The sequence below is a fragment of the Copadichromis virginalis genome, linkage group LG1 (assembly GCF_057382275.1).
Source record: "Copadichromis virginalis isolate Kocher_CV1m ecotype Utaka linkage group LG1, C_Virginalis_male_GT1.1, whole genome shotgun sequence".
Taxonomy (NCBI): domain Eukaryota; kingdom Metazoa; phylum Chordata; class Actinopteri; order Cichliformes; family Cichlidae; genus Copadichromis; species Copadichromis virginalis.
In genome coordinates, this window is record NC_140618.1 from 24,271,464 (window position 1) to 24,294,689 (window position 23,226).

The 23,226-nt window shown below is 40.7% G+C and overlaps 1 protein-coding gene and 1 long non-coding RNA gene across 2 annotated transcripts; one reads left to right on the plus strand and one right to left on the minus strand.

The window, feature by feature from the left end:
* Positions 1–74: 74 nt before the first annotated feature.
* galns (galactosamine (N-acetyl)-6-sulfatase) lies at positions 75–22,759 on the plus strand. The gene is made up of 14 exons (XM_085455715.1): positions 75–221; positions 487–610; positions 1,361–1,435; positions 4,049–4,151; positions 4,640–4,783; positions 5,520–5,586; positions 6,725–6,852; positions 6,960–7,099; positions 7,206–7,309; positions 10,831–10,973; positions 11,861–11,963; positions 17,000–17,121; positions 20,982–21,099; positions 22,088–22,759. The coding sequence occupies exons 1-14, from the start codon at positions 102–104 to the stop codon at positions 22,172–22,174; spliced, it is 1,578 nt and encodes a 525-aa protein (XP_085311841.1). The 5' UTR covers positions 75–101; the 3' UTR covers positions 22,175–22,759.
* On the minus strand, positions 8,710–10,866 carry LOC146718796 (uncharacterized). Its single transcript, XR_014920388.1, has 3 exons — positions 10,804–10,866; positions 9,362–9,612; positions 8,710–9,250 (listed from the first exon to the last, which is right to left on the minus strand). It is a non-coding gene; the product is annotated as an uncharacterized LOC146718796 (long non-coding RNA).
* Positions 22,760–23,226: the final 467 nt, after the last annotated feature.

A 23,226-nucleotide genomic window follows, 5' to 3' on the forward strand; every position in this document is an offset into this window, starting at 1 on the left:
AGTGGCTGTTTCCTGTATGCGCAAATATTGCGCTGAAAACTTGCACGAAGACAAACAAAACACTTCCTTGTAGCGGAGGCTCATATGACTTCTGCACAGCCATGGGAAGAATGGTTGCTCTAACTCTGATAACTTTTTTTGCAGCAATAATATGTTGTTCCTGGACAAAAAACCTACCAAACGCTCCAACTCCAAACATTATCATCATGCTCATGGATGACGTGAGTTTTTCTCTTCTTCTTTCTTCTATTGGTTTGTATGTTTAGTTACAATTTTACCTCAGATTGCAGTACTGTAAGAGACAGGCTGAGCTGCATATTTCTCGTTAAACCTGTGAGGTTTTATTCGGGTCGTTCTGTGCTGGCTGCAGCTGCTATTCAAGTAACTTATTCACCTTTACTTCGTGTAAACAGCAGGCTGTAAACTCTAATCTAAATGTGACTGCATATGTATGGAGTGAGTAATAAACTTACCTCTACTGTTCAGATGGGCTGGGGGGACTTGGGGGTGTTTGGCCAGCCTTCTAAAGAAACCCCTAATCTGGATGCCATGGCAGCTGAAGGGATGCTCCTACCAAACTTCTACACTGCCAACCCTCTCTGCTCCCCCTGTAAGTCAGCAGATGATGTAACATTGACATTTCTTGTTTTAGTGGATAATATAATTTCTTTCCTTCCAGTCTTCCTCCCTTTAACCCCCAACCAGTCATGCCAGATGGCTGCGCTTCCCTGAGCCTGATTCTGCTGGAGGTTTCTTCCTGTTAGAAGGGAGTTTTTCCTTCCCACTGTCACCAAGTACTTACAATAAAAATCACCTTGAGGTGATTGTGATTTGGGTCTATATAAATACAACTGAACTGAATTGATCAGTTGTGCATTTTTAACATTTTGAAAGACCAATTGATTTACAGATTGAAAGTATGCATGTATCACAGAACATTTATTTTTTAAATATTATAAAATATGTTGTGCAAAACAGAGTATACAGAAAATCATAAATGTTACTGCAACATCACCAGTTTGGTAATTTTAATGACAATGCGCTTGCATTTCTCAAGAAACGTTTTTTCAAATGTCCACACACTGAGCATTGTTAATATTAACTAAAAGAGGACGTCAGTAGTTGCACAAAACAAATTCGCAATAAACTAATGTACACATCACGCTGGAGGCACCATTTTATAATGGCAACTGTATTTGTTTATTGCATTTAAGAGTTTATCCAAAATACTAGCTAGACAGTAAACCATTTATAATCTCAATGTGGGCCATTTCCATTGGAGCACGTTTCACTCTATCTGCGTGTCAGAAAAGTAAAATGCATACTCAACTTGTCTAATGACATCATTATTTTTCCACAGCTCGAGCTGCACTTCTCACCGGGAGGCTGCCCATCAGAAATGGTTTCTACACTACTAATGCCCGTGCCAGAAACGGTAATGTCTTTGTACAGGGTTCATAAGCACTGTGCAATATTATGGATTTTCATTTTCAGCAATGTCAAAGTCTGGATAAGTGTGGAAAATAAATGAGCATGAAAACTTGTCTCGATCATGCAAGCAACATTTTTTTTTCTTAACTGTGTTTAGAGCAGGAAGCCAACATGTCCAAAATGTTTGCAACTGTGTGGCAGAGGCCATGACAGAGCAAGCTTGATGTGATTAAGCAAGCCATAAATGTGGTAAAAGACTGAATGCACATTGTTACTCACCAGTACCTCACACACGGTTAAAAAAAGGCTCTGCTGCTAATGCCTTATAACTATTATATATGTTTGCGTCCAGATAAGATGAAAGAAAAAAGCCTCAGTATTGGTATATTTACATAGCATAACAAATAAACACATAATAGGTTTGTCTGATGTGTAGACTGTAAATAAAACATGGCTATAGTCTCTGAATATTAAAAAACTTTAAACTAGGGCTGCATCTTTTGATAGTTTGAATTGATTATTGACTGTTCCATGGATTCATCAGGTAATAAGATGATAACTAGTTTTGTCTTATTAATGAGAAATAACAAATATTCCAAAAAATTCAGTGTATTTACACGCTATATTAAAATAAAATAATTTTTAAAGAAAATATTTTATTAAATACCCGATGAGAAAACTTTGTACCTGCTACATCCACTGCCATTTTTCTTCACAACGAAAAATCAGCAGTAAGCCTCCAGAATTTGTATTAAAATATGCAGATGAACTGTTAACTTAGCCTGATACCAGACTGTTTAAATTATACAGCTTCCTGTTGGCTGACAGCAGCCGTCCTATTTTCCATGCAGTGATACCTGCAGCAGACAGGGGTGAGTCTAAAGGGGGGCATCAGGTGACCTAGACCATATTAATTACAAAACTTTTGTGACATTTTTCAGATTGATAGTGAAATAATATTAAATATTGTGTTAATTAATATTAATACATTAATATTTATATAATACATTAAAATTATACCATCATGCACCATATTAACATCTGTTAAGAGAAGCACAAAAAACTAGCCTCCAGCCCCTCCAATTTATTATTGCTCATTAACAAAGCAAAAGTATTTCTTATCCAATTACTTGATTAATCGATACAATAATCAATAGATTACTCGATTACTAAAATAAAATGATAGCTTCAGTTCTAATCACAAATACTCTAATAACAAAAAAGGTACACACACAACCTCAACTGAAACTTTGGTCTGCCTTCTTGGACAGCTTTCTTACATTAGTAGGAGGTAAAAAGATTTCAGATAGTATTGTATTTTCTGGATGCGATAGATAAGGTCTGTGTTCAAGTGTATGTGTATTTGTGCATGTGTGTGTCTGCATGTTTAAGTGGTGAATGACTGAGCATGTGGTGGTTGCAATGAAGAAAAGCGAACATATCAACATTCTCAGAACTAAGACTTGACCTGCACTTTGATGCAACGTTTCCTGCTGCTGAAAACAGATGTTCCGAAGATGTTAATAATTAATGTTAATAATTGAAGTTAATTATAGCCTAAAGTCCCACTTACATCAGTTACATCACCTGGTTTTTCAGTCAGAGCCACGGAGCCACCCCAATGCCCACTGCATTAGTTTAAATAGCCAATAGCTTGGAGGCTTCAAATCAGGAGTCCAAAAATGGACAGATGTCATAGGGGGTAGAGCCATCTTTTAAATACAGTCCGATATGAAACTATTATTAATAATAAAAAAAGGCTTACTTTGTAGTGAGTTTCTTAGTTACAATATAAAATAGACTAAAAGATATGCGACGGGTGGGGTTGTTAATATAATATTTTAGTTTTTAAGCATAGATCATACAGTAAGACAGCACTTGTACTTCACTTCCTCTTGCTGTTCGTCCTTGTTGCTCACTGGTTTAGTTCTGCAGCTTGGTGTTAAACCCAGACAAGCTCACTGCAGCCACCCTATCTTGAGCTGCAGTCCTTAGATAATTATTTCACAACATAACAGCATGTTTAGACAAAATGTAATAATAATGAGACAAAGAGGAAGAAGAAATAATTTATTCATCCCAAAAGAAAAACAACAACTCAATAAAATAAATAGAAACAAAGTCGAGGGCGAAAAGTATACAAAAGAAATAGCTTATTTACACAGATATTAACAAAAACCTGAAGTAATTAAATAATAATGAAGTAATAATTATTAACTAACAATAATAATTAAGTCATTATTTCAAAATCTACAATAAAAAGCTTCTATCTAAAATGGACACAGGCATTGTGGGATGAGACTTTCCACATTTATGTGCCAGTGGAGCCCAAATATGCTAAAGAAAGTGCTCCGGGACATTTTTCTAAATGTCTTATACCCATGTTGGGACTTGGGTTGTAGAACCATTTAGTTACATATATTGAAAGGTAGTTGTTTTGTTTTGTTTTTGTCTAAAAAGTCTCCCTAGAAGTTTGGAAAGTGGAATAGTGAGTGCATTTGCATTGTGCAAATAATTTCTTGCTGATTTCTCACTGCATTATCTATACTGTGCAGTTTACAGTATAGTTGCAGCAAAGGAAAGTTCAGTACCTTAAATCTGGATCTATTTTTTGCAGCATACACACCACAGGACATAGTAGGAGGTATATCCAAGGATGAGATTTTGTTACCCCAGCTGCTGAAGACAAAGGGCTATGTCAGCAAGATAGTTGGGAAATGGTGAGCTCTTTATCTTTTCTCAGGTTTTAAAGTCTCTGAAGGTTTAGAGAGCAGTGATCAGTTGTGGAAGGAGTGCTGGTGGAAGTATATGGTGCAGTATATTTGCAAATATACAAAAAAGAGTGTTTATTTTCTTATTTCTTCTTCTTTTCTTTAAGTAAGATTACATAGACTTTCTGTGCAGCTAAGATGAGAACAAAGTCTTCCTGATGCCACCATCATATTTTGTTAGTCATTAAAGCAGATGCACAGTGTCAAGTTTTAAGCCTCTAAAATGTGAAAATTTGTCTACATAGTATACTGTGAAGAACTGTAAGTATTTGCATCCAAACAGAAAAAAAACTGCATTCAGCCTTTAGAAAAAAAATATCAGGGCAAGAATATCTGACTTTATAGCTAGGGCTTAAGAGTAAATATACAAAAACATATGGGTTGATCTTCAGCTACACTGATCTTAGTGTGTGAATGCACTTTATTTGTCGCTATAGGCACCTGGGCCACAGACCACAGTATCTTCCTCTGAAGAACGGTTTTGATGAATGGTTTGGTTCACCAAACTGCCACTTTGGCCCTTATAACGACCAGTCGATACCAAACATCCCTGTCTACAACAACTCTGAGATGCTCGGCAGGTAATATCACACACAAACACACAGCAAGGCTGAAAATCTATATACAAATCTCCTTCCCCATGACTCAGTGGAATAGTTTGGCTGTCTGCTCCTCAGGATGAGTTGAGTGTCTCTCCCCCCCCGCCCTTCTTCCTTCTTTGTACCAGCTGTGCTTGTGTATTCCATTTTCCGCCCATTTGTTTTCCCCAAAACAGCCATATGTGTATTCAGGGTCATTGGAACTGGCAGCCGGGCGTGTTTTTCGCTTAGCCATGGGTTTAATCAGCACTGCATACCTGGGCCCTGGACAGAAGCACACACACACGTAGGCACATATACAGGGAGACACACACATGCCCTCAAGAGACGGCAGGTTGCGTTGGCTGTGTGCGAGGACACCTGGAAGAAGTGAAGCGTAAGAAAGAGATGCCTGTCACTGCTTCTCTGTTTGCCGCGCCACGCTTCAGCAGCGCCTCATAACAGTTCCCTCTGCTCAGCTTCGCTGACACTTCCCAAATATGGCTTTCACCAAAATTTCCTGCAAACACCCTCAACAGGAGGGAAATTTACTTCCTTTCTCCTAATCACATAGTCCACAGTAGTTTCAGTCAGTTTGGAGGCAGACTGATGACACAATCAGGTTACTGCTAAATCTTTTTTTAACACAGACGATAAATAGGCCAGCTTGACCTTAGCTATTATTCAGATGGGACGAAGGTGTTGTCAATGAAATGTATACATTTGTTATTTTTTTCAGATTCTATGAGGACTTTAAGATTGACAGAGAGACTGGAGAGTCAAACCTCACACAGATCTACCTGATGGTAAGCAAAGGATCACCTGTTGTTGCTGTCTCAGTGTGACATACTCATACCAGGTACATCACATTTTGATGCAATGTTTTGTAAAGCAGTTGACAGAACGGTCCTGCCTGTGTTAAACTAGCAACTTGTTAACCCACCTTTTGTCTTCTGGGAGCCTATCCCAGCTCTCATAGGGCGGGGACAAAATGTTACTGCCTGCCAGAATACAGAATTTTACCTTGGCTCACCCAAATATGAAAAAATTAAAAACATATAATTGAAAATAAATAATGAATGCAGGTAAAGCCTAATTCTGGCCTTTAATAATTACTGTAATTTAACCAGAGGAAGTGCACTGATTATCTCTGCTGCGGCAGTCCTTCCCATTCAGTTTGGAACATGATCAAAACCAGCATGCAGAGACACACTGCATGTTGGAAGGGTGTGTCATCACTGGAAGAGGGCGGTCCTGTGAAAGGCAGCATGTCTTAAAACTTGGTGAACATTAAGCAAAAATCAGATTTCTTTTTGTAACTGTTAAGTTTTGTTTGGATAACTGGCAAATTTGCAGTCATCTACTGTAAAATATTTATCTGTGTGCAAAACGATTGTCTCTTTTTGTAATAAAGAACAATTGATGCAAATGTAAGTGTCTGAAATGTAATTAGCAAAGCGTTTTAGATTAATTGTAACCATCCTTTTCCTGGGTTACAAGCTCAGTTTTCAGTGTTTCAGTGTTAATAAACTGCTAAAACTACAATACAGTATTGTGCCTACATGACAGTTAGAATGTGTGTTTTTGTTGAAACTGTTGAAACTGTTTTGCATTGTATCAAGAGATGTTCCTCAGTTTGCTTTTATTGATTTCAACAGGCTAGACAACACGTTGGAGACTCCTTAGTACAACAATACCTAAGAAGGCTGATGAGTCTCTATCTAAAACAGTTTAAACAAAAACTGAACTCCATGCTCTCTGCTTGGAGGCGGTTTTATTGAAGGCTTGTCTGACGCACTGCTTTACTTGAAAACACTGTTTGAGTGTTTAGTGAGTGAGAAAGAGAATTCTTCTTACCTTAACTGCAATGCTGTGAAAGAGGCTGCAGTAAGTCTCCTGGCTTTTGTATTCCCAGTGTAATGACGTATTCTTCCACCTCTGCAGGAAGGTCTTGACTTCATACTTCGTCAAACTAAAGCTCAGCAGCCCTTCTTCCTCTACTGGGCAGTCGATGCCACTCACGCACCCGTCTATGCCTCCAAACGCTTCTTAGGGAAGAGCCAGCGAGGCCGGTACATTTTATCCTGCTGACTCTCCTATTGACGCAAAGACAATGTCATGCAAGTGGTTATAAATGATTGTATCAAGGTGAAAAACGTGATCTGCCTTTGTGCTGCAGCTATGGCGATGCGGTGATGGAGCTGGACTACAGCATCGGTCAGATTTTGAAGTGGCTGCGAACTCTTGGTATTGACAATAATACCTTTGTCTTCTTCACCTCAGACAACGGTGCAGCTGTTATGTCTGGCCCCAATGAAAGTAGGCAATTATTTCATAAAGAAAGTGCTTTTTTTTATCTAATTCTGACTCGCTTTTGTGTCCCGTGTGATTGATGCAGGTGTTTTTGTGGTTTTTGACTCCTCAGGTGGCAGCAACGGACCCTTCCTCTGTGGGAAGGAGACCACCTTTGAGGGAGGCATGAGGGAGCCTGCCATTGCTTGGTGGCCTGGGCACATCAAAGAAGGCTCAGTAAGAAAGCCCCAGTCATTAGAGCTTTTACCAAATAAAGCATGAAAAACCCCACAATAAAATACAACACGTGCTCTCGAGAGGCTAGTCTAATCTTAGTCCAGGCACCCAGAGGACAGCTTATTATTCTATGCTTTGTTGTTCCCTGACTTTCTGCCAATCAGATTGTACCAGGAGCTGAAAATGTGAAGCAAGTTATGTATAAAGGAATTATTTTACTCGTTCTCTCTTTCAAACAATCATTGTAGCTTTTTGTTTATGTATCAATTAGCTATTTACACATACACAATTTGATCCACTGGCGTCAATTAATCCCGACTGTGTCCAGCTTCTGTCAAACAGAGCCGAACTCCAGAAAGCCAGACTGTGATTTTGGCCACAAAGCAAGTGGGAGCCTTTTTCTACTGTTTCCTAAAATATTTCTGGAATTAATGCCCCAAACCCCCCTCCTCACATTCCCCAATTTAACCCCCCACCCACACTGTGATCCCCTAAGCCTGTGCGTTCTGCAAATGACTTTTAATTGTATTAGGGGCAGCTGTGACACGGGGCTGTGACGCAGAGGGATTTTGTGGAGGAGCAAGCGGAGGCTGCAGTCTGCAGTAAGCCTTGCCCCTGGCTCATCTCACAGGGTTGTGCTGGGGCCTGATAGCACTGCAGAGTAGCGAGGGAGAGGGGGATTGGGAGCGTCTTAAGCGGCTAATCTGTTTGTGTGTTTGCTGAGGTTGGATTGAGCCGTAATGAGGACTTCAGTATCTGAATATGCCAGGCGCTCAGGATAAAGGAACGGGAGGGGGTGGGGGGGGTTGGAGGGAAAGAGGCAAGGAAGAAGTAAAAGAGGTGGCTGGTGTAGAAAAGAGAAAAGGGGGAAGAGTGCTAAAGATTGCAGCACTGCCACACTGCCAGGATGGTTTTAGCGTTTGTAAGGCTTTGCCTGCACCTGTGCCATGTTATAATTGACCAGTGTGCCTCTATATGCACATGCAAGGGTGCAGAACATGTCGGTGTAATTTATGTTAGCTCCCACACAACTATATGTGCACGTTTGTTTGAATGAGAGAGAGCTTTCTAACCTTAAAACACCTGTGTGTGTGTGTGTGTAGTTGTAATGACTTGACTCGAGTTTTAGTAGAAAGGGGACTGTAGATCCTGAAATATCCAGGGATGTGATGACAAGGCTATTGTGCTGGAGTTTCTGTGCTCTATAGCTCTGGATTTATCACTTTGTGTCACTTGGGAGGAAGGATAACAGATACAAGATTGTCCCCCTGTCTTTATTTTGTAGTCTTTTCAAATCTCTGTTGATGGGTGCTTTGAAAAGTCTGTAAACCCTCTGAACAAAATTCTGGAGACAAATTACCAAGCTGGCAAGCTTTTCTTAAATGGGGGGATTTATTAGGTTTATTGTAGTGACCCAACACAGAACACAGGAGAAAGTTTTTGGAGCATTTGGGAATTGGAGACAAAAATACTATTTCAACAGTTAGCATTGTGTCTGCTGTCATCTTGGTTTATTTATTTATTATTATTTATAAAGAACATGCGATACCAGAATTTTAATTTAGTTTAATTTATTTTTATTGATAGAGCGCCAAATCACAACAACAGTTACCTTAAGGTGACCACATTAAAAACTCCAGATGGCACAAACATTAAAACAGTCAAGAGATCCAGTTCAGTGAGTTGAACTGGTGGAGGTTAAACCCAGCAGATAGACAGCAGACTGGTTGGCTGTAGATGGAGCATAGCTTTAGGCCTTGATACAGTTCAAACAGGCGAGTTCAGACACATCCTGCATACAGTTATCAGCCTGTTCACATATTAAATTTTGCTAGAAAGTTAGAGATGTTAATATGGCAGTCCACGGGGATTGACTCGGAACCGCAGGTTTTGTAGGGTTTTTCCATTGGCTTCATTTACATGAGCTTGGTATTTCCATGCCTATTAATAGAAAATAAAGCCTGTTATCAGTGAATGAATATGAGTGATGACTCAATTAAACTGACACGAGTCTGAGTGCAGGTGAATGTTTTTGATTAGTCATTCACTTACTGTATATTTTGGAGGATGGAAGGAGCAGATCTGAGATGAGGGCGCACGGGTGCTCTGAAGCATTCTCCTTGTGCCTGAGGGCAGGTGAGGGGCTGCATGGTGGCTACAGGAACAGAGATTGGGAGGTGGGTGGGCTGACAGTGCCACAACATCGTTGAGCATCGCAATCCCCTTCGGTGGGTTATCAGGCTGCAGACACACTGGCAGAGTGGCAGAGATGGGGATAGAAGCACTGCCTCCTCAGATAAACACTGCTTACAATGGAGAAAACAGGAGAATGTGACATTAATAGGGAGCAAAGAGTGGGACAAAAGAGAAAAGAACAAAGGGTGATTTGAAAAAAAAAAACCCAGCTTAGACTGCAAAAGAGAGCAGAGCTAATAAGGGAGGAAATAAAAGATGGCAACTCGTGAGATAAACTCTGTCAGACCAGTCCGAGTTTTAAACTTTCAGTTTTTGGAGACGCAAGTTATTCCCAACTAAATGTCAGTGCTGCTTCTCCTCTTGTCCTTTTGTCCTGTCTTCTTTAACGGTCTGTGTGTGTCTGTATTAGAGGGACTTAAAAAAAAAAAAGAAAAATGAAATAAAGGACCAAATCTCTCCATGTTTGTGTACGCGCGCACGAAAGAGAGAAAGAGCGTCTGGATGTGCAGATAGATCATGGAGTGCATTGCAGAGCCCTTTCTGTGGCTAGTTCTGTGGATACAGAAGAAAAGGGGAATTCATTTCAGTGCTTAGGAGCTTGTGTGTACGCCTGTATGTGTGCTGGCTGCCGATAGGAGCACAGCGGCACATGGCGGTGCAGCTGCAGAGGGCTGATAGCGCTATCTGATTGTGAGCGTGCCGTCTCCCTCTAAGGCTCGCTCAGGAGAGAATGGAACAGAAGATCAAGGATGACAGCGAAAAAATGGCATTTTATCTCAAAATAGTTCAAAGTTTATAAATAAAATAACGCTTTTCACTGGGACTGGGAGAAGGAGATAAAACGCCAGCTCGCTCTAGCTTCAGCCACCTTCTCGCCAATGTCTTGTCCTCTCTCTACTTCCTCTCCTTTCCTCTTTTTTTTTTTGCTCCTCCTTTTTTCCCCCTTTTTTCCCTCCCAAAACTAATTTAGAAAGAGAAGCATTTTGGAGTTGTAATAATAAACCTGCATGCAGAGGTTAGAGTGGAGGCTGTTGAAATGCATCTCTTTTCCTGCGTGTGTACACACAACCACACATGGAACGAATGCATGTCATGACTGTGCATTGTTAGCATGTTGCCACAGCTCATTCTTGATTTCAAGGACTTCAGTCATCAAGGAGGACATTTCAGAACCCGTGAAAGATGTGAACAAGCGATCAAAAGACAAAACTCTAGTAGTGTATTTCTCTGTGGATGGTCCTCAAACAAACATGCTTTTCTCTGTGTGTGTGTGTGTGGAACATCTTATTTTACTAGACCCGTTTATTTTCTTCTCTTGTCTATAGGTGAACTTCCAGTTGGCCAATGTCATGGACCTGTTCACCACTAGTCTGGTTCTCGCTGGCATCAACCCTCCTGATGATCGAATCCTAGACGGACTGGACCTAACACCTGTTTTGCTCAACTGCTCCCAGCCACTCAAAAACAGGTGAGCACACACACACACACACACTTTTGTTCTTCCTTAACTCCTCAAGAAAATATCCCCTACAACATTACACCAACACCAGTCTAAATTGTTGGATAAATCAATGCTTTCTTTTTATTTATGCCAAATTCTGACCCTTGCATCTGAATGTTGCACCAGAAATTGAGACTCACAAGACCAGGCAGCGTATTTGAAATCTTCTATTGTTCAGTTTCCTTTTTTTAGCAGACCATCTGCTTCAAGGTCTGTTGCAGATTTAGTGATAACAAGTGGTTATTTGAATTACTTATGTTTCAATTCTGAGATGGTTGTGTTGGAAAATCCCAGTTGATCAGCAGGTTCTGATCTACTGGTGACCATCTGACCCCAACAACCATGCCAAATATATAGTCACTTAAATCACCTTTCTTCCCCATTCTGATCCCCGGTTTGAACTTGAACAGGTCGTCTTGCCCACGTCTACGTGCCTAAAGACACTGAATTGCTGCCATGTGATTGGCTGATTAGCAGGTGCGCCTAATAAAGTGGCTGACGAGTGTAATTGCCTCTACAATGAATCTTAATGTCTTTTTGCTATATGCTATGAAAATGTTGACATTTGAGGGCTTCATACAAATGCATAAAAACACTGTACAAAGGTTCATGTGTCCATCAGGATGATATTTTTTGAAAACTGTGTGGCTCCCACAACTTTTGCTTTCTGTGCCATTATTCACTCCTTTTCTAGTGACAGACTCTTAATTTTGACCAAAAACGGACATTCACAACAGTCTGAGTGATTTTTAGGGAGTTTACGTTCCTCCACATTTTCTAAGGCAATTTGATGTTAATATATGCAAGTTGAAGTAAATCTGAGCTTTATTTCTGCCTCTTCTCGCCATCTTCAGGCCAATATTTTATTACCGTGGGAATGAACTGATGGCTGTGAGGCTTGGAGAATACAAGGCACACTACTGGACCTGGAGCAACTCATGGGAGGAGTTTAGACAGGTGAGATTCCCTCTGAACAGTTCAACTCTGTTCCTCAGTTCTTTATTTGCACTGCCACATCCTCCTCCTTTGTCTCTCCTAATCGCACTCAAACACACAAACACTTTGGCTGTTGCTGGTGTTATCATGAGAGCGGCTCATCAGTTGACTGCTGTGTACATCAGTGTAATGAATATTAATGAAGAGCCCCCACATAAGCGAATGTACATCATTCATCAACCAGATGACTTGTTTGTTCAAACTCCAGTGGAAATACCCCCCCCCCCCCCCCCCCCCCCCCCAAATTTACATATCGTCATTACCTGCTTGTTCTTTTGGCATCATAGCGCTCAGGCATAATTACATCAACTCAGTGCGGATTAAAAATATCAATAGAAATGTGAAATCTGGCACCTGAGAAGCTAAAGTATAGTGCGTTTTCTTTTTCTTTTTCTTTTTTCCCTGGCTACCCCGGGCCCATCTATAAAAACATGTCCTTCTGTCCTCCCTCCATGGCTATGCCTTTCCTGTGATCCAGTTTGTTTTATGCCCCATCGGTTGCTTAAATTGCTCTCTCCTTCAGGGCCGCTGAATCAATAGTAGCCTCCTTTATCAACTCATGTGAACTGAAGTGGAACTTCACAAATAATGGCGTCTGATTGCCTGTGAGTTGCCTATCGATTGGTATGTGTGTGTGTGTGTGTGCACATGGGAGAGAGAAAAGACAGAATGGAAAAAAAACATGCACATACATGTTCGGGCTTCTTTGTACAGACGTGCGTGTCTAGTCTGTTTCGCTGACTGACGGTTGAGCTCCTACAAGACAAATCTCCGATGTCATTATGAACTCCTAAACTGTTTCTTCTTGTGTTGCCCACATTCACTTTTCATACATCTGCTTTAAAGGTAATGCTCTACTTTCTTTGGAATTGATCATTCCTACTAAACTCATGTTAAAGATAACCCACCCCATATACACTGAGGATTAACCCGTCTCATGATAGTGATACACAATGAGATCCACTCCTCACTGAAATGAAACGTGTATTGCTGCTTTGTAAGTAATGTGCTGCAGTACAATTTGGCTTTTTTTGTGCTCCTTGCTGAAAAATAAACAAGGAAGGAAGATGTGTGTCTCTAAAGAAGAATGAAATTACAGGTTAATGGCTGGGAGACGTGTTGCTCTGTCCTGGCTGAGTCTGTGCTGCTCAGCCATGAGGAAAATGAGAAATTTCACAGGCTTAAATGCCTCTCATCAAATTCTTTTGAGGCAGCGTATTGATGTTAATATTGTGAAACATAGTTTCTCGTGACTGTGTCTCCCTTTTATCTGGATTGCTGAGTAACCTATGCAACTGTGAGTAGCCTTGCTGAATGCTTCATATGGCAAAAACTGAAAAAGGACATTTTTTTGAGACAAGTGTACTGGGAATACCTCTTTCTTGGCATCACTGAAACTGAAGAAATTGACAAGAATTAGGCTGTGCCATAGCTGATGTACTTTAAACTTGAATTATAAGTTTTAGAATTTGTTTTTTTTACATTAACACACTTTAATGCACACTGGTGAAAAAAACACAATCAGTCTTTAATTTAGTAAAAGTACTAATTCATAAATGAAAGAATGAAAGCACATATGATGGTGTCCAAATATTTCCAACAATGTTCAAAAAAGAACCTGTCACATCATTTTACACTCTCTGGTTACTCTAACACCTGTAAACACTTGTTAATAATGGTGACAATAAGCTTAAAGTAATTCAAATATTCACTAAGTTATTCTGAGCATCGGATATAACATTAGCTCAAGTAACAGCTTAAGCAGTCAACTCATCTGATGCTAGGTTAGCAGTTAATGTTACTGCAGCTAATGCTACTTGTTGCCCTTTGATCTATATTAAATAAAAGATTTATTAGAATAAAAAATAGTGTGAATGAAACTGTAATAAACTCAGCTCAAGTCACATCATTTCATCAGAAATGTTGAAAAAGACAATAACTCCCGTGATTCCTCATAGCATCATGTTATTGTATTGACTGACAAACCCCAGGCAGCAGAAATTATTGTTCATTCAAGTAAAAGCACAAATAAATTATCATACTTGGAGCTTCCCTCCAGTCAGTAACGTGTTTTGGTTGGAGTTGTTTCTTTTAGATGTTTTGCCTTCATTCTGCAGAATGAGAACAGTAAAGCACACCCTCTTTAAATTCAAAGGTTTTACAAATCAGGACATAATAAAAATAATCTGGTCCTTAGCAAGTCTTAAAGCAAGGCAACCACATATGAAAAATAACACATAGCATATTACACTTTTGCCAGTTTGCACGTCTTGAGCATTCTGGTGAGTGTTAACACAATGCCAAGGAGGAAAGATATCAGCAATAGAGAAGCAATTATTGCTGCCAATCAATCTGGGAAGGGTTAAAAGGACATTTCCAAACAATTTGAAGTCCATCAATCTGCACTGAGAAAGATTATTCACAGGTGGAAAACATTTAAGACAGCTGCCAATCTTCCCAGCAGTGGACGTCCCAGCAGATTCACCCCAAGGTCAGGCCATGCAATGCTCAAAGACCAAAAAATCTGCAACCTACATCTGAGACTCTACAGGTCTTAGTTAGCATCTTAAATGTTCATAACAGTACAATTACAAAAAGGCTGAACAAGTATGGTTTGTTTGGAAAGCCTGCCGTGGAGAGAAAGTCTCTTCTCTGTAAAAAGAACATGGGAACACAGCTTAGATGTTAAACCTGAACAAACCACAAGATGTTTGGAATAATGTCAATTAAACAGACAGCGCCAAAGTGGAGATGTTTACCCATAATGCACTGCACCACATTTGGTGAAAACCAATCACGCCATTACCATTACAAATACCTCATACCAACTGTCAAGCACGGTGGTGGAGGGGGTGAGGATTTGGGTTTGTTTTGCAGCCACTGGACCTGGACACCTTGCAGTCACTCCTCTGTATACCGAAGTATGTCAAATGTGCATGCATCGTAATGGCCCAGACAAAATTCAAACCTCAGTAAAATGTATAAATTCACATATATGAATTTTAATAAATCAATAAATGAATGGCTGCAAACTTCAGTGAATGGAAGCAACCTTGTAAATAAGAGTGGACCAAAATTCCTCCACAACAATGTGAAAGCAAAATGTTATTGAGAAGGTGTAAAACCACCTATAGCAGCAAAACTAAGCTGCTTCTTGCAAGAGGATGGATTTCCTTTAAACAGGGATTGTATTAATTTTGTGACAGTAAAACTAGGATTTTGTTGTAGTCCAATCATTTATTTACATGAATCCAGCATAGAAATTCTCCTGTTGTGTTAGTTGAAGCTCTCTTAATCACTCACAACTGATATACATGCAAAAATGTCCTGTTTTAGCTCAGTTTCGATGCTTGTTAAGATAGAGCAAATGCAAATACTCCAGTCAACTTAAAGTTAAGTTGTTTAATATCACCAACTACAATGGCCATAACACAGATCTGAGGGTTCATGAGAGGTTTGATTGGTATGAAGGAAAAAATTATTTTTTTTTAACAGTTTTTAAATGTTTTTTTTGTCAAATACATTTTACTATCTTTACCTGTTTCTGTTCTTTAAATTGCTGTTCAGATTAGTCAAATATTCAGTATGTGAAAGAAAGAATATATTTAAACATTGTCCAGTCTACATAAAACATTCCAGCCAAATCAAATACTTTTTCCTCATTCCCATCCCCAAAATCCACGCTCCCACCCATGGATGCTCCTGCACCTTATCTTGTAATGACAACCACGGTGCTCCAGTTTAAAAGCAGCCTTGCTGTATCCATAGCATTAATGTCATGTGAGATATGGAGTTCTTGCTCTAATATCTTGGCTACAAGAGAAAAAGTCAGACAGATACACACAGCAGGCCTTTCTTGCTGCTCCTCTGGGATGTTTTTTTTTGCCCCCCTGATTCTTTTCTGCATTTCTAAGCAGTTGACTTTAAAAGGCAGGACAAGTCTGGATCAGTGGAAGCTCTGCAGGGCGGGGGGTATCTATCTTCACTCTCACTCTTTCTCTCTCTTCTATATGTATTTTGAGGTGCTCCGTTGAGTGATCTCAGAGGGGGGGCAGCAACAGTGTCTTACAGATGAATGCTTTTTCAATATTAGTTGTGCTCATCAAAAAAAAAAACAAAAGTGTGAGTTTGTTTGTGCGTGCGTGTGCTTATGTGTGTATTAAAGGAGGAGGCAGATCTCCAGGGGGTTCTGGAGGAGTGAGTGTGACTCAATCAGGCTGCGATCACTGCCAGGCTCCTGAGAAATAGAGTCAGGGAGCAGGAGCGAAGGCGTGGAGAGATGAAGAGGAGGCAGCAAAATTTCTCTGTTTTGCGAGAAAGCCTTCACGGTGTACCAACAGGAGCACAAATAACACAGCAGATTGGAAGACAATATGCATATAACCCATACTACAATGAGATTAAGCATTCAGCTCTTGGCAGCAGGTGGCTGCAAGCCTAAACCTAAACACTCACATCTCTCCTGCCGAGCTTAGTGCAGTGTTTTTTGTTTTTTTAATTGGACATGATGAAGCGCATAAAAACATCTTTAACCATCAAACTTAAAGACAAATTGTAATCACATTACTGAGATCCATATTTTCACGATGTCTTAAGTGTCATTTATGTGGTGCAAAACGAGCCAAAGCAAATATTCTATTTCTTCTATTTCTTCAGATATTATGTTTCATGTTTAATTGAGGATAGTATTTCAGGCAGGTCTGCTTTTTGTGTCATAGATTAGTCTTCTACAAGAATAAGCACAGACGGCAGCGGCCGTGCTGCTGCCACACGAGTATCGATTTGTGTTTGGTGAACTGATGCTTCAGCAGGCATATAAACTGGAAAATATAGACAGAGGAAAGGTTCCACTGCTTTAAAATGTTGATTTTAAAACAAATGGAATCAATTGTAGAATACTTATTCTGGGGTAGATTAAAGTACAGGCAGTCTAGGTGAAGGACTTTACCTGTAGCTCAGATCAGTGTGTTTAATAACACGTGTCATATGTTTTACAGGGCATAAACTTCTGTCCGGGTGAAGAGGTGCCAAATGTGACTACTCACGAGCAGAAGGAGCACACACTCCAGCCACTCATTTTCCACCTGGGGCGGGATCCTGGAGAAAAGTTCCCTCTCAGGTCAGTACCTTAAAAAAGTTCAAATTTGCTTTTAGCTGATCTCCAGGAAACGGACAGAGAGGATCAGGGGTGAGGTGTGGAGAAGAGGGGAGTCAAGCAGGCTAACAGGGAAAAAGCTGTGGGGGAAAAAAGGGAAGAAAGCAGGGATAAGAATAAGAAGGTTGTTTGCCCGTGGTACTGAATGTGTGCAAGATCAATGAAGATTTAGCAGCATGAAAAAAAGAAAAAGGCGGCGGATTGATCCACTCAGCCAGAGCACGCCTGATTACACCCTTCTCTTTGTGATTGCAAACAGCTCCTTAAAGATCACTATCGGGCCCTCAACCCTTTGGTACATCGCTGCAGGTTAAAATTGCAAGATAAATTGTTCAGGTCTAAATTGAGAGCTAGTTCTGTTTAATGTGTTTTGTGTGGGTCTGCCTCCTCTCCAAGGAGAGTTAAGAATCACGGAGACAGGATGCAAACGGCCAAGGTTGAACTATTACTAAATAAGGTTGAAAAGATGAATGAGCACCGTCTTCTGCTCTGCCTGGACAGCGCGAGATGTTCAATGTGACCATGTAGACTTTTTTTTAAATGACAGAGTGACTAATACATTAAGATAATCTCAAAATGCTTTCAGGAGAGAATTTTCTGTGGCTCCTCTTGTCATAAACCCTCTTAGACTGACCTTTCTTTTCTGCCTTCTGCAGCTTAGCCGTTCATACTTTTTTTTGCTCTAGCCTCATCTCCTCATTTGCTTCCTGCTTGTGCTCCTCTCTGTTCTGGAGCGAGATTGGATGATAAAACATTAATGCTGTTTTTCGTTTGCCCACCTTTTAGCCTTGCTATTCACTCGGAGGAATAAAAAAAAAAAAGGCAGAAACCAATCAATATGCAGCCATGTGTTGTGCTGAGTGCTAGATGTGCACACACACACACATCCACACAAACCAAAACTGCCCATTTATTTTATTCTTTTACTTCTGCACAGAGGGGTTAGTGAGTTTGTCTCCAAGGTCACGCCCCCGCCAACGCCAAGCTGCCTGACCTCTTCACTGTTCACGCGCCGTTCTTCTTCGATCCGTTTTAATCTTCACTATAAATTCTCCTTCTTCGCCAAACTTGTTTTCCCTTCTCGCACCTTCTCCCTCCACCTACTGCTATGCATCTCATCTCACTTGTCGCCTCTCAGCTGCTGTCCCTCTGCATCCGCCGGGACTGTGCTCCTCCATCCACACGTGTGTGTGTGTGTGTGTGTGTGTGTGTGTGTGTGTGTGTGTGTGTGTGTGTGTGTGTGTGTGTGTGTGTGTTTGTCTGCACATGTGCATGCTTGTGTTTTGTCCGTGTGCTCTCAGGTCCCCCAGCTGGACCGGCTGCCTGGCCATCATTAATCTTAGTCAGCACCTAAAGAGCCACTTAAGATGATGTAGGGCCTGTCTGTGCACATACCTTCACTACTGTCGCAGGCTGTGATGTAGCAAAGAGCGCACACATGTACACGGTTTCTGTTCCTGCACAGTTTCATGTCATTATGGAGATTTTTGAATTATTTCCTTTTTTTTTAAGTTCTAGTTGTTTCCATTTTGCTTTGTGAGAGCAAAAAAAACGCCTTGCTGCTATTGTAAATGAATGTGGGCCTGGGGAGGATGACAGGGTCTGTGTTGGTGGTCCTTCTGTCCAGGATGAAACACAGACCCATCCAGGTTTGCATCAGCCTAACTCGATGATGGCTACGCTGGACTCTCAAAGCCTCTCTCTGCCTCCCACATTACCCTTCGTCCCTGTGACCTAGTGCCCTGAGATTAACACATCCTACTTCCTCACCACCTACCTCGGCTTTTGTCCCCAGAGCCCCCGGGTCATGTGTGGTGTAAGCCCCAGCCCTAACACTGCAGGCAGCCTTGCTCAAGTCTGGCCTCATCTGCTGCCTGCCACCATGCTCTTCTGTCCCCAATCAATAGTCCCTCACTGAAGTGCTCAATTTCCACCGGGGTGGAGAAGATGGTGGAGGGGAGGGGCAGGCAGGACAGATGTATCTGATTGTCTCCTCAATTCCCCCACCTTCTGCTACTGTGTGGTTGTTTGTGTGTATGTGTTCCAGCAATAGTGTTATGAATCAGTAATCAGAGCGGTGACACACCTGAGCTATGCCCCCATCCCCCTTGGGTGCCATACATTATAAATCAAAAGACTCCATTTGCATACAGCCTGCTTATTATTCCAGATTTTGCCTCTACACTAGTAAGCTAAGGGTTATAATCATGATAATGAGCTGTGCTGACTGTGGGCTTTTCATTATTTGTTTGCAGAGGGGGTATAAACAAATGATATTATTAGTTTTTGATTTAGAGCTTCTGCACTGTAAGATTTTTGGCGCATAGACAAAACAATGGAAAACTTTGTGTCTCGTGCAACTTTCTCGCGCTTTGCTTTACTTTGCTTTGCACACTTGCACGGAGAAATTGAATACTTACAGCAGCCTGATAAATCTCCCTTACATTTACTTCTGTTAAGCTGCTTCATCACTTATCGCAAAATGAATCGCAACAATCAGGAGCCGGCACAGATAGGAGGGGAATGAAATATCCCTCTTGCTGATCGAGATCGAGCAAAAAGCAGAATTTGTGATTTCAGATAGCTGAAGCAATTTAATCTGAATGCTGGATGTTTAACGCAGCGGAGCAATCTGGTTTTTCCCTATCAGCTAGGGTCACAATGCATAGATAGTTAGCTTATGACAAACGCAGCGCACAAGGAGAGAGACTAATTGCAGCGAGCGCTACCAGTCAAGTAATTGCAGGAGGAAGTAAAGAGTGAGTATCAAGGAAAGGAGCAGGTGCTGGTTGATGGAGGAAGCCTTGCTGCCCTGTGGGAGATCTAAGAGGGAGGGTAGGTGTGAGCTGGACAGGGCCTGGGGTTATTACTCTAATTGACACTTCACCTCACACACATGCACATGTTCCCCAGGGGCCAATCAGAGCATTGCGTTTGCAGTGGAGGGAGGATGGAAGGCTGGCACAGGTGCTGCCTGCGAGTGTATCAGGGGTGTAATTGCACTGCTGATATTTGTCTATCCCTGTGTCACGCCACCAGACGCTCACTCCCCCAACACACACACACAGAGCCCATTAACCCTACAGGTCCTATTGAGAGCAGCGTTCCTTTGAAAGCCTTCAGGGCCCCTGTGTTTTACACTCTGAATATAATAATGCACAGAGGTGCCCAGGCTCACTGGTGTCCAACAACAGTAATTGAGAGACAGGGGATGTGATGGGGGTTACATAGTTCATCCTGCTGAGCGTGCCTTCCCAAAGGGTACAAGAGTGGACAGCCTGTGTGTGTGTTTATGTGTTTAGGTTTCTGTTTTTGTCATCGAAAGCTGCGGCTCGTCTCCCCACCAATATAATGAGTAACGCTCGTGGGCTGCAGTCATGTTTTGTCACTAGATACATGAACAGAAAGGCAGAAAAATGGGTGATCTTTATTCCGTGTGTTTCAAACACAAAAGCAGCCTTGCCTTTCTCATTTGTACTAATATATGTCCAGAACATAAAACAACTGGTTCCATTCAGGATTAACTGTTCAGATTGCTGTTAAAGAAAATTTGGTATTAAATATATTAAAATCTGATTTTATTCTTTGTAACATTACTACAAGATGATGTCATCAATTAGTCAAATATACTTTGCATCTCTGTTGACAATCATTCAATTTAAAGCACAAAATTTTTTCACATGTTAGTTTTTATCATGTTTCCTTGTCATGCATCAATATACATGAATCATTTTTGGAGTTTTGGAGCTTTGGTTAACTAAAATGATAATCATTCACTTGAAAGTGCTCTGCCGATAATACCCAGCTGTTTATTGTGTTGGCAGTGTTCTTTCTAAGGAGTACCAGGATGCTCTGAGCAGGATATCTGCAGTTGTGCAGCAGCATAAAGACACTCTGGTGCCCGGCATTCCCCAGCTCAACATGTGTGACAGTGCAGTGATGGTGAGACACAATATAACTAAATATATCTCTTACAGTCATGTTTAAGATCAGTTGTCATGTTGTAAATCCGACTACTAGATCAGGTGCTCTTCTCAGCTGTATACATCAGATAAATTCATATGTAAGTGACAATGATAAACCCTTTAAGGGCCAGAAAGAATTAAAAGTCTATGGGAGAACAAGCTAAAATAGAGAAGGCTCCTGGCCTTGCTTTGAATCAATCGTAGCTTTTATTTTGTTGTTTGTGTGCTAACTTTACATATCAGTGTGTACCGATTTGATGACATCCTCCCCTTCTGTCTGGAACTTTGTCTTTCAGTGTTATTGTAACGGTATTATTTAAAAAGCAGCCTGGCTTTGTCTCCCCAAGCGCCCACCTTATTTGTGGCATGGCACTGCCCCCTGGTGGTCATTCAAATAAACATGCTACATTGCGTCCAATTCCTGTCTTTGATAGAAGTGTGATAATTTAAATGCTTAAAAGCCTGAATTTTTGCATCTTTTTATTCTGCATTTTTCATAAGGAAAAGTACATTTTTTTTTATCTTTTTAACATGGTTTTGTCATGAGGACTTACTTTTAGAGTAATGGTGCACAAGAAAATGTGCACAACCTAGTAGGTAATACGACCGCTCAAGGTCAAACTGGTAAATTTGAAGTAAGAAGACATTAAAATTTCATGGCACCACTTCAGTATTTGAAAAATACACTTTATGCATGGTATGTATTGGGAAAGAATAATCAGTTTTTCAATCAGTTAAGTTTTTTGATGAAAAATGTTACACAGGGATAATATGAATTCATAGTTTAACATTTAAAAAATGTTAAACTATGACACAGGACAGGAAACAAATATTATCTGCTGCTTTCAGCCTAGTGAAGATCAGTTACGACTTTAAAAAGCAGCAATGCATTGTACTGCAGAGCAATCATATATTTGATACTTTCATTTTGCTGTACTTACTGTGTGGACCTCTCTGTTTTATAGAACTGGGCCCCCACTGGCTGTGAGAAGTTGGGAAAGTGTCTGAAACCGCCCGAGTCTAACCCCTGGAAGTGCGACTGGCCACACTGAGAGCAAAAGTACTGGACGCCAACATGAGGAACTAAAACCTGAAGATGTGCCAAGCCATAGAATAGGACACAGCCTCTGTGTGTAAAGGAATGTATTTTTAAACTCTTTGTGTTTTTGTACAATGTTTGAAGAAAAGAGCATTCGGTCAAATCAGGGAAACGTGTTTGCAAACTATGATTGCAGTTATTTTTACATCTGTGTGTTTTAATCTGCCAATTCTATTTCAACTTGCTATGGAATGGATAAAACAGATTTTATTGGTGTAGATCAAGGATGCCAAACTCATTTTACATTGTGAGCCACATACATCCCACTTTAATTTGAAGTGGGCCATACCAGTGAAACTTCCCTTTCTGTCTTTAATTACACATTTAATCCTTGAGATATCTTAATATGAGCAATAGAAGTGCAATTTCAGCTGCATTTATCAGGTTTTTTTCTACGTGGTAAAGAAATGCTGCTCAAGTTAATGAAACAAGTCTGTCAGCACTCTTACACTGTAAGAAATAAATTGTATGGGCTTAAATTGTGAGAAATAAAGATGTAAAATTGGGTGTAAAAAGAAAAGGTGTATTTATGTGTACAGTGCATAGGTTTAGTGGATACACAGGGTATCTTGTGAATCCACTGTAAAACACACACACACACAAAGAAATTCCTATACTATATTTTCATTATTTCATTTTTTATGTATGTTTAACTTATGTGTCAGGTCATCATCAGTCAAAATAAAGCTGTAACACCTATAAACATATAGTTAAAAGGGCAACAATTGCACCTTCCTTCACATTTTTAAATGCTTTTCAGTTAGGCCGGATTAGAGTCTCTGCCGGGGTGATTCTGGCCCCCGGGCCTTGTGTTTGACACCTTTGCTGTAGATGGTGGGTCATTGTCATTATTGTATACTACTCAAACACAGGAATCCAAATTGAACACAGCGTCATCTTGCTGGGTGACCTTTTTGTTCAGGTATAATACATACCGCGCCCTGATGGTCTCCCTAATCGGTCCAGCCACATACATGCAGTGGGATCCACCAGAGCAAGCCTATT